Here is a 15,363-nt window from a genome sequence, read left to right as displayed (position 1 = left end):
TAAAATTAAATCGCAAGCATACGGATTAGTGTAGCTAACAGGTAGAACACAAGGAGAGCAGCCACTTTATTTTAGGCTTCTTCTGGTAATGCGAAAGTGCATAGATTCATTATGGTGATCTAATTCTAACTATCGACCTAACACAAATGCATCTAAAAGCGAACTAACCATTCACATCGAGAAATTTAAATAATCAAACCAAACAATTAAAAAGCAAATAAATGAAAATAAAAGTGAAAAAATCTAGAGAGGCACACAAATAGGTATCTCTACTTAGCCCGAGGGATGCACCATAAACATTATGAGGTACCCTACTTGATCAGAGAGTACTCTTACGAGGGCTTTTCTACTTGGCTTTAAGGGAAGGGCTGAAAAGTAAATTATCAAAATAAAAGGATGGTTCCATAGCTAGAGAGGGGCAAAGCCAACACATCCATCCAGCCAAGGACCTTAGGGGAAAGGGAAAGCATCAAAGTAAAAACTGAAATTTAAATCCTACATTAAGAATGAAAGGGTAGCAAGAAGAGGGAATGAGAGGGGGGTGAGAAGACTACTGAAGGAGCCTACTTACTTGAACTTCAATCCTCGAACTAAAAACTTGATCGATTTGAGATACTACCGGTACTAAAAACCAGATCTGGAATAAATCAAATCTAAAATTTCTAGTACTAGAGAAAACAAATCTGAAGAGAAAAATTGAACTTTTTGTTCTTGTCACCTAGAACTAAGCCTATAACTAGAACTTGAAAATGACAACTTCAATTGCTTAAACAATAAAAATAAAAGACTGAATCAAAAACAAAAGTGCTTGCATTAATTAAATAAATAGAACTTACAAAAGTGTTTAAAACAAAAACCTAGAACTAGAGCTAGAAAAAGAGAAAACTAGAGAAAAAAGAGAAAGAACAACTAAAAAATACCTAAGAAGAGAAGTAGAGAGGAAGAGAGGGACCACCCTTTAGGGTTTTGTGGACTCCCTTTTATAGGGAATAGAAGAGAGAGAGGGACGTCCAAGGGTGGATCCCCTTGGATGATTTTGTGGTGAGGTGGAGGAGAGAGAAGAGAGAGATTCGTAGGAAGTAGGGAATCTCTAACGATTTTGCTTCATTTTTCCTTTATTTTTTATTTTTTATTTTTTCTCTCTCTCTTCTTCAAATGTGGACAGCCTCTTGGACGAATTTTCGTTTATTTATTTATTTATTTTTCTTTCCTATTTTTTCTCACTTTTTTTTTTTCTATTTTTTCTCTTTTATTTCCTTATTTATCTCTCCTCTTGCATAGGAAACCCTTTGGCTGAGCTCCTTTGAGTGATGAGTAAAAGAGAGAAAATATTTCAAAAAAAAACCTCCACAAAAAATAGCAACCAAGAGGTTCGAACTTGAGACCTCCTAATAAGCAAGGGATTTTGCACACCACAACTCACCAACTACGCTAGGTAGTTGTTACAAAAAATGAATCTTCAATCACTTAAGGGTGTGGTCCATTGATCCTTGTTGGAATTTGAAATATTCTTTTGTAAACTTGGGACAACTGCAAACGGGCTGGTTCTGCATATCGGTTTAGTTCTGATCCATTATTTTTTTTTCTGGCCTAAAAAGAATAAACACTTGTACGGTTGACCAAACGAATGTGTACTTTTAATTGAACATGTCCATCTTGCTCAGAATTTCGTCCTCTTTACAACCATGAAAAGAAATAGGACTTCTTTATGTATAAAATTGGAGATATAGCACCAGATAGTCCTTAAGGTATTGAAAATATAAAACCTGCAAAAAGAGAGTAAAATCCAAGGTAGCTCCATTCTAAATATGTAAAATGCATGTTTTATTATCCTAAATTTCACACATAAATGTGCTCATCAATCTCCTCTTTGTTTACCATAATAGTTGGAGTTATTTGTATTATTTGAATGTTTGCTTTATGATGTTCTCCCCATTGCAAGTAATTTGTGACTTTGTGTTTTCTTATCTCCTCTTTATTATTAATATTTTTTAGTTATTTCATATTTTGTAGGGTCAGGGGTCAGGGTATACCTGGCCTTTGATGGCAAACTAGGGTCAAGGTCAGGGTCACCTAGCCCTTAATGGCAAACCAGGGTCAAGGTTAGGGTCAGGGTCAGGGCCAATTAGGATCATCCTGGCCCGGCCCTAAAAAATCAGGGCCAATCAGGGTTGGTTTGGGTTAGGATGAACCTTGAAGGGTTGGGCATGGGTTGAAGTTTTGCAGCCGTGAGTTAGGGTTAGTGTGGGTTGTGCCCAACTAAGGGGACTTAGGATTGGGATAGGGTTTTAAGAAACAAGGCCCAACCCGACCCTGTTGCACCCCTAATTTTAATATCTAACCGCAACTCATTGTACATATCTATTTCAGAGATTCTATGAATATAATCGGATGCTGAAAAAAATATTTCAAATAAAATTTAATAAATGAAAAAATTATTTTTCATACTAAAAAGAATTTATAAACAATTTACAAAAACAACATTGGTATCAGATTTCTGTCTAATCTAGCACAGATGTTCTCTTTCATCGATATTCTCAATTAAGGGCAACAGATCCCATGTTGACGATCTCTTTCATTAATAATGTGGGACCACGTGTCTAACGTATATAGTCCATTGGAATTCAACCATTGGTTTACCAGCACACGTGATACAACACTGCAACAAATAGGATCTCTCAGGTCAAAGGTCAAGTGACAGGTAAGAATCTTGTCCTCACATAACTGGTAGTAGTACATGCGAGATTCTTATTAGATTCTTTTCTATACACAAATCACATCCTTGAACCCTGGCAATATACAATGTAATGACCATATGAATATGATGTCAAGTCCTATAGAACAATTTTGGGTGAAAACTCATGGAATTACTTGCAAGCCTAATAAATAAATGTTATACAGAAATGAAAATAAATAGTTTTATTAATAAATTGGGTTTGATGGAGATACATATCCACCACTATGTTGCTCTTTTTTTTCAAGGAGGTATGGAATTGGTATGCAATTTTGTGGAAAGTACTACACAATAGAAATGCTTGGTTGTTCAAAGAGAACATCATTTAATTCACTTCATTGCTAGACAAGTAATACTTGCCATTTCTATTTATGGAAAGTGCTACCATAGTTGCGTAGAAATTGAAACCAAACCATGATACAAAACACGAAAATATAACAAAGGAAAAATAGCAATCAAACTACCACAACACAAGGATATACGTAGTTTGGTAAGGTGTCTATGTCCATGATGATGAGATGAGGGTACATTCACTAGCAATGGAGAATAGGGTGAAATTTTTAAGTGGAAACAAAGAGGTACATTTCCAAAATTCCATGTAAACCCTAAAACTTTTCTGGAGGCTTCCACCCCGAACGTCTGCATAGCCACAATTTTTTCTGCATTGATCATGGGCTAGGGTGAAAGTTTTTAAGTAATGTTGTTTGTAAACAATTATAATCAAATTGATAAAAGTTCCAATCAAGGAAAAAAAATTAAGGCCTTGTGTACGGACACAAGCCTTGGCCTAGTGGTTGGCATCATTCACTGAAAATGATGGCTTGAGCTTCGACGTACGTCTCGAGTTTGAGTCACTCCTCTCGTATTTTATGGTGGCATGTCATGCATCTTGGGCAATAAAAAAATAAAAATAAAAATAAAAAAATAAAACAGGCTTTGTACATGAGGAGAATAGTTATTCAATGGAAAATAGCGTTACAATCACTCAGTCAAAACAATTAAACACCATTAACTTGTGATTTGATACCTTATGGATAATGAAATCCCATATAAAAAACTCACCACATGGGTTATAGGGAGGCATGTGGCATGCCCTAGAAAAGAACGGAGTACAACATTGTAAATGCTAAAGTCTGCATAGTGCCTACATTTTGGACTGGTTGCGCTTAACTTTCTACTTCTGTGTGGTGTCTTCTCAAACTAATCAAGTTGCATCTAAATCCAATGTGAATGGGACAGGCCATTTTCAGCATGATCCGAGGTTTCTTTGACACAAGGTTTGGGTTCAACATAAATTCAGAGATTACTTTTTTTAATATAAAGCGTATCATTTTTACTCTCCCTCTCATTGATTATCCCTCCCAAATTAATAAATTTAAGGTTAGACTTAGTAATTGAAAAGTGAGCAAATCACAAAAACTTTGTTAATTAGAACCATGATACCATCCACCTCATTAACTGCATCTTCCTTGCCAATTCAAGTTATTTATTTGTTTTTTAGAAGATTTTTTATTTTATTTTTTTTAATAAAAGGAAAATGAATTCCGTTCAAGAGTGTAGTGCATGCTAGTGTATGCCTCCTTTAATCTCTCTTTTATTCCCCTGTGAAATGACATATATGTTCCTTTATTTTGGGGGAAAAAAATCAATAAACTCAGGGAGTACTAACGTATGCTGCACTTTTAGACAGAGAACTCAATTCCTTCAATAAACTATCTAAAATATAGAGAAATGATTCCTACACACCCATGGTATGAACTCATTCTCACGATATCACTACTTTTACGCTCAATAAGCAAGATGAGTTGGCATCCTGACAGTTCGATTAATAAGGAATTCCCTTATTAATAGGTCATATATCAATTTAATAACCTATATTTATTAGTTGAGTGGTCTCTTTTGTTCAAATAACTTTACAAAGAATTAGTTTCGTTAATTTTAAAACCACTACAAATTCCACGTAAATGATGTGGAAAACACATTAGCCAAATTTGGGCACCTTTAAAGCTGCCATGTGGTAAATAACTAAATATTAGTATATAAAGTGGGCATGTGAGATAAGGTTCTTACCACAAGCTTATAGAAACCAAGCTCCCATGCATGAAGCTTTATTTCACCACAACACCAACTCCATTCAACTAGAAATATCATGTGGAAAATGGACTAGCATCTATCTCTACAAAATTTTGGTTCCTTTGACTTATGTTAGCATTTTAAGTGGTCTAAAATTAATGATCTAAATAATGGTTTCTTTTGTAAAAAGAGTTTGTTAGAGGATTATGTCTTTGTGAACAATACATAGGATTATTGGAAGTATTTGCATAGTCAACAAAGGAGACAACCTTCAGCAATATCTCTTTTCTTAAGCTATGTTTGCTAGTCAAGAAAAGAGAAGAAAAAAAAAGAAAAAAAGAAAAAAAAATTTGAATTTGAAGAGAGATAAACACATAAAAAATCATTGTGTAATCGTGATTTTTGTCTTATTATGTCTTTAATATTTTTTTTCTTTTCTTGACTACCAAACATAGCCTTATACAGCCAAGGTTTAATACATTTCTCTAACAGTTTTAGAGAGCATACAAACTTTGTTTTGTATTTGTTTTCTCTATACATCATTTTGGTTATGTCCAAAAATGAGCTTGTGTTTTCATTTTTCTCCAAATCAGAGTGGATGATTCTCTGAAACTCAACAGCCCTTCTCTCTTCTTACACAAAAGAAATAAGAAAAAAAGGACACCTAATTCTGGTTTTTTAACACCTTCAGCTTGGGAGCTTGGCGCCATAACATTGAGGGTATTTTGGTCACAAAATATGTTCATCAGATACCATATGAGAAGGTTCATCTTCTCCCCCAAAAGAAAAGGTCAACTTTTGAAATTCCCGGGAAATATAAAACTCTGTTGACACACGACAGTGATAGTTATGAGAGAGAGAGAGAGAGAGAACCTCATGATTCAAACTGCCTTTTCTGTTCATAATTGAATCTTTATACTGAAATGGGTTTATCTCCAATGACACAGGAGCAGGCCTTCCTTTGTTTTCCATGGCTTTTGCTTCAGCCACCCCCAGATTTTCGTATCCTCCTCCCACTCACTCCACAGGAATCCGTTGAAAACCAGTGACCCCATTTATGAAAACCCATATACAGACATCAGGAGCTTCTTTCAATGGCATTCAAATCTCACATAAAAGCCCCAATGACCCACGATTTTCACTGCCAATTAGAGCTATTGGCCCCCAATCTTGGTCCTTCTCCGGTGGTACCTACTATATTCACTCTCGCCGCAAAATTTAGGTAAATTCTATGAGCAAGGAGAGTGGGAGTGGCTCCTTTGGGTTTCAGAGTATGAGTAATTGTTTTAATCTCCTTCTTGAATGTAGAATTGGTGCTATATTGTGTTGTTTTCAAGGGTTATTCTTAACTAGAAGATTATTTGATTACCAGGTGGGCAGCATTTGGCATCTGCTATTGTCGCTTGGAATCATTCTGGCAATGGATAAATTTTTGGAACGGGCTTTTAAAGCTGCAGCTATTAAGTTTCCGAGTGCCCTTTTCGGGATTTTCTGTGTGTTTTCCATTCTGATGATCCCTGATTCTGTAGTTCCTTCTGCTGCAACAAGTTTCATGAACTTCTTTGAGCCAGCAAATATGTTTATTCAGAGGTGGCTTGCATTGTTTTATGTTCCTTTTGTTGTGGTTTTGCCTCTGGACGTGAGAGATATCCCTGCGGCTTCAGGAATCAAGATTTGTTTCGTCATAGGTATAAGAATCTTAGCCTACCTCTTTCTTGCATTTTAAGACAATCGAGCTCATGTGGTTCTGCAGAAATGGAAAATGAGTATAGTATTGCAAACCCAGTTTCGGTATGGCTACTATATCTTGGAATTGGCTAAGGTTTGTTTGATGAATTTCCCATGCCTCCAATTTTGACTATTTCTTATTAAAAATTTCTGCATTTCTGTGAAACAGTGTGTTGTTTTCAAAGAGTAGAATACCTCTGGCCACTATCACTTAATGTTAATGGTTTGGCATCTCTTTATACCTGGCAAAATAACAGTTATATGGATACAACCACAGAATGCTTTAACCTCTTTGGGTGCTTTCTTCTAGTTGATGGTCCCAGAATAATCTAAAGTTGATGGGAACCTAATTCTGAAGTTCTCATCAAACATTGAAATGTTTTGTGCTTCTGTGAAATCAAGATATAGAATTAATGCACATTTGAGGATGAAAAATTAATTTATTGAATGCTGTACATTCAAGCTTTGTTTCAACTATAAATTTGGGATTAACAAGATCATTATTTGCATTTAAGGTGCTGGAGTATCATGATAGATATTGCAAATGCAGAAAAAAAATAAAAATAAATAAATAAATAAATAATTATCTATTCTCATTAGATTTATGATCATGCCTTATATTGCTATAGGGTGACTTGCCTCATGTTGGTATGAGGTTTTCAAAACTTCCATCTCAAGGAAGGGGAGAATAGTTACCTCACGCACCACACGAGCAATGCCTCCTTGAAATTTAACTCTTCAGAAGTCAAGCAAACGAAGGAACCTCAGCAGCAAACACATCGACAACTCCTTGCAGGAATGACCAGGAGACGGTCTCTAAGACTCACTTACTCCTAGAGTTCAAAACCCCTTATCATAGATGATGGAGAGAGAGAGAGAGAGAGAGAGAGAGAGAGGTGGACTCATCCTTAATGCCATTTAGGCTCCCCAGTTCAGTCGGTTGTCTGCTGTCTTTCCCTCCCATGCCCGAGATGGCCTCACGGGTAGCAGCCTTCACAGAGATGGCACACTGGTCAACTTCTATTCTGCTTGTTGGAAGTTCATCCGGATCTCTTCTCGGGTCAAACCAATCAATTCAAAATTTCCATTCAGGTCAATATGTACACTCGTGTCTTGGATCCCCATTCTTGAGAACACATTGTGTTGACAAAAATCCCGTGACAGACCAGACCCAAGAGAACCAAATGTAACCCATCTAGTACAGCTTCCAGTCCAATCGAGTCAGACAAAGTACCTACCAGTCGACTGGTTCGAACCAGACTCAAGACCAGTCAATTGGTTCATCGTCCGGTTGCACAATAAGAAGCTCCAATGAGTATTTTCTTCTAACAGTCACTTGGACCAGTCGACCAGTTGGGGCAGCTGGTCGACCAGCTAAACTATGACTGTTAAGCTTCTCTTGGGCCAAGTCTTAAGAGGTGTCGAGTACATATGTGGTGTGAGATCTGTGGGAGGCCAAGGCAAGGAAATCTCAAATTAGTATTGGGTATATTAAGGATAGGCCTTAAGCCCTTACTTATTTGCTCTTATCATGGATGAGTTAACGAAGAACATTCTAGATGAGGTACCCTGGTGTATGCTCTTCACTGATGACATCGTTTTGGTGGATGATACTAAAGCAGGGATCAATACTAAGCTAGAGCTATGGAGATCAACCTTAGAAACAAGTGATTTTAAAATTAGTAGATTGAAGACGGAATATAAGATATGTAGCTTCAGTCACTCTATGATGGATAATGAAACAATGAAGTTTGAGGAGAGGGAGATTCCGCAAAAGAAATATTTTAGATATCTTGGGTTGATCATAAATAAATAAGGCGACATAGAGGAGTGTTGTGTGACCAACGTATCCCTTTAAAGTTTAAGGGAAAATTCTATAGGACTGTTGTGCATCCAGCCATGATTTACGGAGGGAAATTTTGGGTAGTTAAGAAGTGTCATACAGAGAAGATGTGTGTGACAGAGATGAGGATGTTAAGATGGATGAGTGGCAAAACTAGGAAAGATAAAGTAAGGAATAAGCATATTAGAGCTGATTTGGGAATTGCCCCGATCAATGACAAGCTTCGAGAAAGCCGTTTGAGGTGGTATGGTCATGTTCAACAGAAGCCTAGCGACAACCTAGTAAGGAGGAGTGATAGGATTCAGATTGAAGGGGCTACTAGAGCTAGGGTCAGACCTTACATGACCCCTAGGAGAAGTTGTGAGAAATGACAAGCATGGCTTAGGCCTCGTACCAAGTATGACCTCGGATAGAACCTATTGGAGAACAAGGATCCATGTGGCCGACCCTATTTAGCTGAGATTCTCCTGTCTTGTTGGGTTGTGTCATTTTTCCTCTTACTTTGCTACTTTCATCTTTCACCTTTCACTTTTCATATTGCATTTTTCATTGTTTGTTTGTCATGTTCCATTATTAATATGTTTGGATCCATGTAGCCGACCTCATTAAGTTGGGATAAGGCTTTAGATTGTTGTTGTTGTTGAGGCCATTTGTTGATTCTATTTATGGTTCTACTGTTCACCATTTAAACCACCTCAACTACTACTAAGAGCATTCTAGAGAGCTTTCTAAATTATCCAATAAGAGTTATTGAGATTTATTGCTACTCACTTCAAATTCATTCAAGTAATCTCTTGCTTGGTTCTCCACACCTTCTCACCAACTCATCATCATCAAGAGAAGAGCACAAGGAGACTTAAAGTGCATCTTTTACTCATTCATATCATCTTGCACTCACAGGGGTATTGATACACCCTTGCTAGGTAACCTCTTCCAATTACTTATCATTGTAATTTATATATTGCTCTAGGTTGAGCATTACTATTTTGCATTAGTCTAAACAGAACTTAGGCTTTTGTAAGGATCCTCTCTTCCTTTAAAAAGATTGTAAAGGATCTTCTTATCCTTAAAAGGATTTTATAAAGGTGAATTTCCTCACCAATTGTATTGAAAGGGAAATACTAGTGGAACCCTCAAGGTGATCTTGTGTTGAGTGGAGTAGACTCAAGGAGTCTAACTACTATAAATTCTTTGTCTTTCTATTGTGCATACTTGTTATTGTGAATTAATTATATCTATATTTTCCACATCATTTAGAAATTACAAAACATTCTACGAAATTGAAAAGGAGGAAATTCCACTAGTAATAACCTATTCACCCCCCTCTAGATTATCCAACACTATGAAATAACAACCTATTCTTTCCTTACTTTTCTGCAGTTGGGGGTTGGCTGGCTTCAGTTTTTGTTGCTGGTTACACAGCAATAACGGTAAGAAAGATTGTAAGGGCAGAAATGATAGCTGTCGAACCTATGCCAAAGCCTTCTCCATTCTCAAAATTTGAATTGTGGACTTGGACTGGATTTTTCTTTGTGTCATTTATTTCTGCACTCCTATATCCGACAGCACTTGGGACGAATGCAAGAACATGCCTGCCTTTCCTACTTGCAGCTACTTTGTTAGGTTACATGGTTGGTTGTGGGTACAATGCTTATTTCCCTATTTATTCAAAACATAATACATTTTAAGATTTATGATCTGTCTTTCTAGAAACACCTCATTATGTTTATGGTTTCTGGTCTACAGGTTTCCCTCTGACATCAAGAAGGTGTTCCACCCTATTTTTTTTTGTGCACTATCAGCAGATTTGGCAGCAGTAGCTTTTGGGTGTTTATCAAAGTCTGGTGTGGATATTGTTCTAGGTTTGCAGCCTACTTGAAGTGCTTATATCTTAACTTCCATCATTTAAGTGCGCATGGGCATCATTTCTGTTTCTTTGTTTCCATATCAAGAGATGTGAAAAAGTTCACTTCTTTCACTTCTTTCACTTCTTTATTCTGTTCTGTTCTGTTCTGTTTCACCAAACTGGTTGGTGAACAGGATCAAGCATTTTCAATTTTAGTGAGAGATTATTCATATGAGCCTACTTTATTTCCTCAATGAACTATGCAAATATGCCTCAAGACAGAAACTCACCTTACATTACCTTTACCTTAGGTGTACGTGGGTCGCTCCTGCACTGAATACTGACTAAAAATTATTTGCTTATACTTTTTGAACTATGAAATTCATATAGGACCATGTTCATTGTGTTGATTATATTACACATCAGAGAAAATAACTTCTCTCTTGGACTCAGAAGCTTTCTCCAACTCCTACCCTATATAACACATATTTTCTATGACATATTGACATATCATGTTATAGACTCAAATAAGTTCAAAAGCATACCTTCCTACGTCTGTTTCACAACTATTGCTGCAATGAAGGATGTGCCATCCTATGCTTAGCTGCTGAGTTCTTGGAAACAAGAAGAAACTTGCTGTTTCATATTTTAATGTAGAAATTAAACACTATAAATTTGAAGTTAATTTGTAAAGTGAAACCATGTTTATTAATTATTCAGTTGTGAAATTAGATGTATTGATTGTCAAATCTTTTGAGGAAAATCATACATTCACTATATATTTCCTTACCTACTGCACAGAAATATTATTATAATGCTTTTCAACTTTGTTTTTCCAACTTATACATAGAATCATTTATAGTTCTTCCATGCAGGATATTATCTCACGAAAGTTTCATCTAATCCTGGAGTTGGTGACATTCTGTTGGGATTTTTGGGATCTGTTATTATTTCTTTTGCCTTTTCAATATTCAAACAGTGAAAGGTGACCAACCACTCTTCTTTACAAAATGGAGTTCAAATCTCCCCATGAAGAAAAATGCTTCATCTTATAGGTTGTAGTTGTTGTTACTGTCAGTTTGAGAACATTTGCAGTCTGATGCATTTTTTTAGAAGGAAGAGAATGTACAGTCAACGGTCTAAGAAATAGTATTGCACAATGAATAGAAAAAAATTTTGAATGAGGTTAAGACCAGTTAGAACTCATTTAATTGTGGAACAATCTCCAGTATTTGCATCTTATTGGCCTGAGATCTTTTGGTAGGAAAATGGCTCATGGCATCTACTTAATGCAAACCATGATTTTCCACTTTGTTTTTTGATCTTACTACCCGCTGAAATTGATATTTGCTGTAGTGTGCAAATTTCAGCTTGTCAAGAGGCATGTAATGGAGATTTTATCATCTGTGATCATCTTTGCATTATTCTCATTGTATTGAACTGCACTCATAGGGCGGCTTATTGGCCTAGAACCTGCTTTGACTGTATCGATTTTGCCAAGATGTATAACAGTTGCATTAGCCCTCAGCATTGTCTCCCTTTTTGAACGTACATAAACTTCTTGATACCCTACAATTTTAAGTAGTTAATCTAGTTTCCTGAGAACTATCTGATCCCAGAAAACATGGCTTTGACAGAAAATGTTAGTTCAAGTAATAAGAGTACTCTGGGTACTGGGATATTATGTTATACTGTGAATTGCATGTGACTCTTTTCTAAACTTCAATCTTCTCTTTGAATAATGTGGTGATCTTATTAATTGCAGGTGTCAATACATCTCTCACAGCTACTGTTGTCGTTTTAACTGGTCTTGTGGGTGCAAATTTTGTACAAACAATACTTGACAAACTTCATTTTAATGATCCTATAGCTCAAGGAATTGCAACGACATCTAGGTATGCACAATTCTCTTCATAGACTATAAATTCACTTAATACCATAGCAGTGGATACTTCACAATAACCACATTGAATTTGGACACTGTGGATCTGACTATTTACAGACTTCCATGCCCATGAACACAGAAAATACCTAGGCTGTTGATAAATGAAGTGGCTACCTAAATAGTTGTTTGATGCTTCCCTGTAATTCATTTATATATTTTCACCGTTTTGGAAATATTTTCTTTATTGCATATTCCCTTTTTTCTTTGCTATCATTAAATATTTGGAAACTAAGATTAAGTGAAGGGGTACAAAAATATCCAGGATTCTTTTGAAGCAAGTTGAAGGTTGGGTTATTGGACTTAAAGGTTTATACTGAACAATCACTGTTATTACGTAATGGTATTATGGCCACCAGTTTTTATTTGGTTATGTCCATTTAAAAGAACCTGTTTCACTTGAGTATTTGAACCTCTTATTGCAAGAGAGCAGTCAAGTTTTGACACCAATTGACAGAAGTAGCTTTAAGAAAATTGGAACTCTGAAGGCTTGGGTCTCAACCCATGAAATGGTCCTTGACTGTTACAAACGCCCCCCCTTCCTCAATCATTTTCAGAGATGTTTTTATTTTGCAGGCAGTTGCTTTGCAATTATCTGGTTTGTCTTCTACTAATTCATTGATGATTTTAAAATTCAGATTAATGTCATTTAAGAACTATCTAAAGTTCTATGCTATACTCCTCTAATTACATGAAAATATGAGAGTTTGGAAACATACTAGAAAGGTGTAAACAGATGTGTGCATCTGGTAACCTCAAAACTCAATTGGATATAGTGGCAGTAAGTAAGAAGAGAGCAAAAAAGAGATGGAACTATGGAATTGGGGGTTGAAGCTGACAACAGGGGAAAAAGGATAGAAGAGGGTGGATAGTAGGAATTTCTATTTTATAGAGTGCTTTTTTGGTTAATTTGGTTAGGAGTAATTTTGCTATATGAAATTAGGAATTCCGTGCACTGTGCTACATGTTGGTCACAGATTTGAAACTTGAAAACAGTCTCTCCTGCTTAGCAAGGGGTAAGGCTCCATACATTTGCCCCTCCCAGACCCTGCAGTAGCAGGAGTCTCGTGCACTGGGTTGCTCTTTTTTTAATATAATCTGAACTTAAGGACTCTCATTCAATTTGATCCTGCCAAGCAGAGCCTTGTTGTCAGGCAACTGCTAGTAGCTAGGGGTCCAGTAATCTATTGACTACCATCCTAGGACACAACCCAAATCTGACCATCCACTAATGAAGTTGAAACCTCCAATCCAGTCGTGGGAATGGCAGGTCCACTCAACCTTTACCATCTTTATTCCATATTTCTGGATGCAACTGTTATCACAGCTTGCCGGTTCTGGTTCCATTCTTAATCCTTAGATCTCCTGGTTAAGACTCAATATTAAGCAGGTACTTCAAAATTGACTGAAAGAGAAATTTGTAATGGTTTCAACTTTCAAGCAGGAAGAGCAGCAGAGGATCATGTGACTAGTAACCATAGTTGTCACGGCGTCAAATCGATCCAAGGCGGTGGAGGGGTGGCTAATCGATTTGGCGATTAATCGCCCATTTTGGCGTTGCCATGGCGGTCAAATCGCCCGTGTGTCATTTTTTATTTTTTCTATTTTCTAAAATTATTTAATATGCTACTTTTTTATTTTTCCTATTTTTTAAAGTTATTTAGCATGCTACAAGCCTAGAATATATACCCTATAACATATAAAACAAACATTAAGTAACATCAAATCATCAAAAAAATCAACATAAATTATTGACTTATACAGTTATACATCAATTCATCACTCATCAACATAGTTGTCACGTGTGGCATAGGGACAAACAATCAAGGAGCATTCTTTTGATTACTAAATATAGGGGAAAATGAAGCTTGAAAGTAAAAAATCAACATGTACATCACACAAAAGTAAAAAGTAAAAGGCTAACCTGTGATTGAAGCTTGAAAGTAATGATTGGAAGTGAGTGAGTAACCTCAACAAAGTAAAAGGTATATATGTCAATATATCATATATGAATGACATAATGAGAAATATATATTTGGAAACCAAAAAATAGAATCATTAGATCAAATGATGAGATAAGTGGCTAACCTGTTAAGCTATTAGTGACTTACTGAAGCAATAAAGCTTGATAGCAAATGAACTCAACATAAAAAAAAAACTTAACTAATCATCCAAGTTCAAAGTTTAAAGTTTAAACAATATATAAAATCCAAACACTCAAACAGTCAAACACAAATAACTTAATCATCATAATCATCCAACAAATCAGCAGATGGCAGATTCCTTTGTTGTCCACTAAAAGCATTTGCATTTTCACCAAAGTTATCTATGACATCCAAGTCATCATTCACATCATCTTCTTCCAAATCTTCTTCCCCATCTGATTCTGATGACTCCCCAACAACCCTCCTTCTACCACGGCGTGTGTAGCACATATTTCCTCTTGGGCCCCTCCATTGTTGCCCCCATTGCTCTACCAGCAACGTCCCATGTGAGATCAGCATCGGGATGGACTACATCATCCACTTGCTCGTCAATCATCCACTCACTACTCCAATCCAGTTCATCAAGCACAAGTGGATCATAATTTCTGTTGAGGAGACGTCTTTCTTGAAACCTTTCTTCTAGGCGGCGATTGTATTGAACATAGACTAGATCATTCAAACGTTGATGTTCCAGTCTATTCCTCTTCTTGGTATGAATCTGAATTCATAAACAATAGAGAACAACAAACAAAGTTATTGTTCCAAAAATAAAAAGTCTAAAATATGAAATAGAGACTTGAGGCCCAGCTACTTACAAACTCAAATGTGCTCCAGTTGCGTTCGCAACCAGAAGAGGAGCAACAAAGCCCTAGAATACGTCTTGCAATCTTTGAAAGCTCAAAAGCATGACCTCCAAATGAACCCCACCAATTAACTATAAAAAATAAATATATATAAAAATAGTTAGATTGATATTTAATATATCACACAAGCAAAACAACTAAACATTAAACAATGAACTCTACTTACTAGGACTCATGGTTGCCCGTGATCTAATTGCCATATCCGAGGCAAAACCACCTCGAGAATATCTATACAAAGTGGCTTGAGTTTTATCTTGTCTTGTAAAGCTGGTTCATGTATCATTCTTTCAATGACTTCATTAAATGCAAGCTGTAGAGAAGATATAATTTGGTAGCCACCATCATCACC

The 15,363-nt window shown here is 36.3% G+C and overlaps 1 protein-coding gene across 1 annotated transcript in view; it reads left to right on the top strand.

The window, feature by feature from the left end:
* Positions 1-5,668: 5,668 nt before the first annotated feature.
* The window catches only part of LOC122064119 (plastidal glycolate/glycerate translocator 1, chloroplastic-like), a 12,125-nt gene continuing 2,430 nt past the window's right edge, over positions 5,669-15,363 (top strand). Inside the window, exons 1-5 of the mRNA XM_042627835.1 lie at positions 5,669-6,029; positions 6,180-6,495; positions 9,759-10,020; positions 10,125-10,240; positions 11,990-12,119. Of these exons, the coding sequence (XP_042483769.1) occupies positions 6,228-6,495; positions 9,759-10,020; positions 10,125-10,240; positions 11,990-12,119 (776 nt within the window). The 5' untranslated portion in view covers positions 5,669-6,029; positions 6,180-6,227. The remainder of the gene's footprint in view (positions 6,030-6,179; positions 6,496-9,758; positions 10,021-10,124; positions 10,241-11,989; positions 12,120-15,363) is intronic.

This window comes from Macadamia integrifolia, unplaced genomic scaffold (genome assembly GCF_013358625.1).
Source record: "Macadamia integrifolia cultivar HAES 741 unplaced genomic scaffold, SCU_Mint_v3 scaffold1527, whole genome shotgun sequence".
Lineage (NCBI taxonomy): Eukaryota > Viridiplantae > Streptophyta > Magnoliopsida > Proteales > Proteaceae > Macadamia > Macadamia integrifolia.
This window is presented reverse-complemented; position numbering and strand designations above follow the sequence as displayed.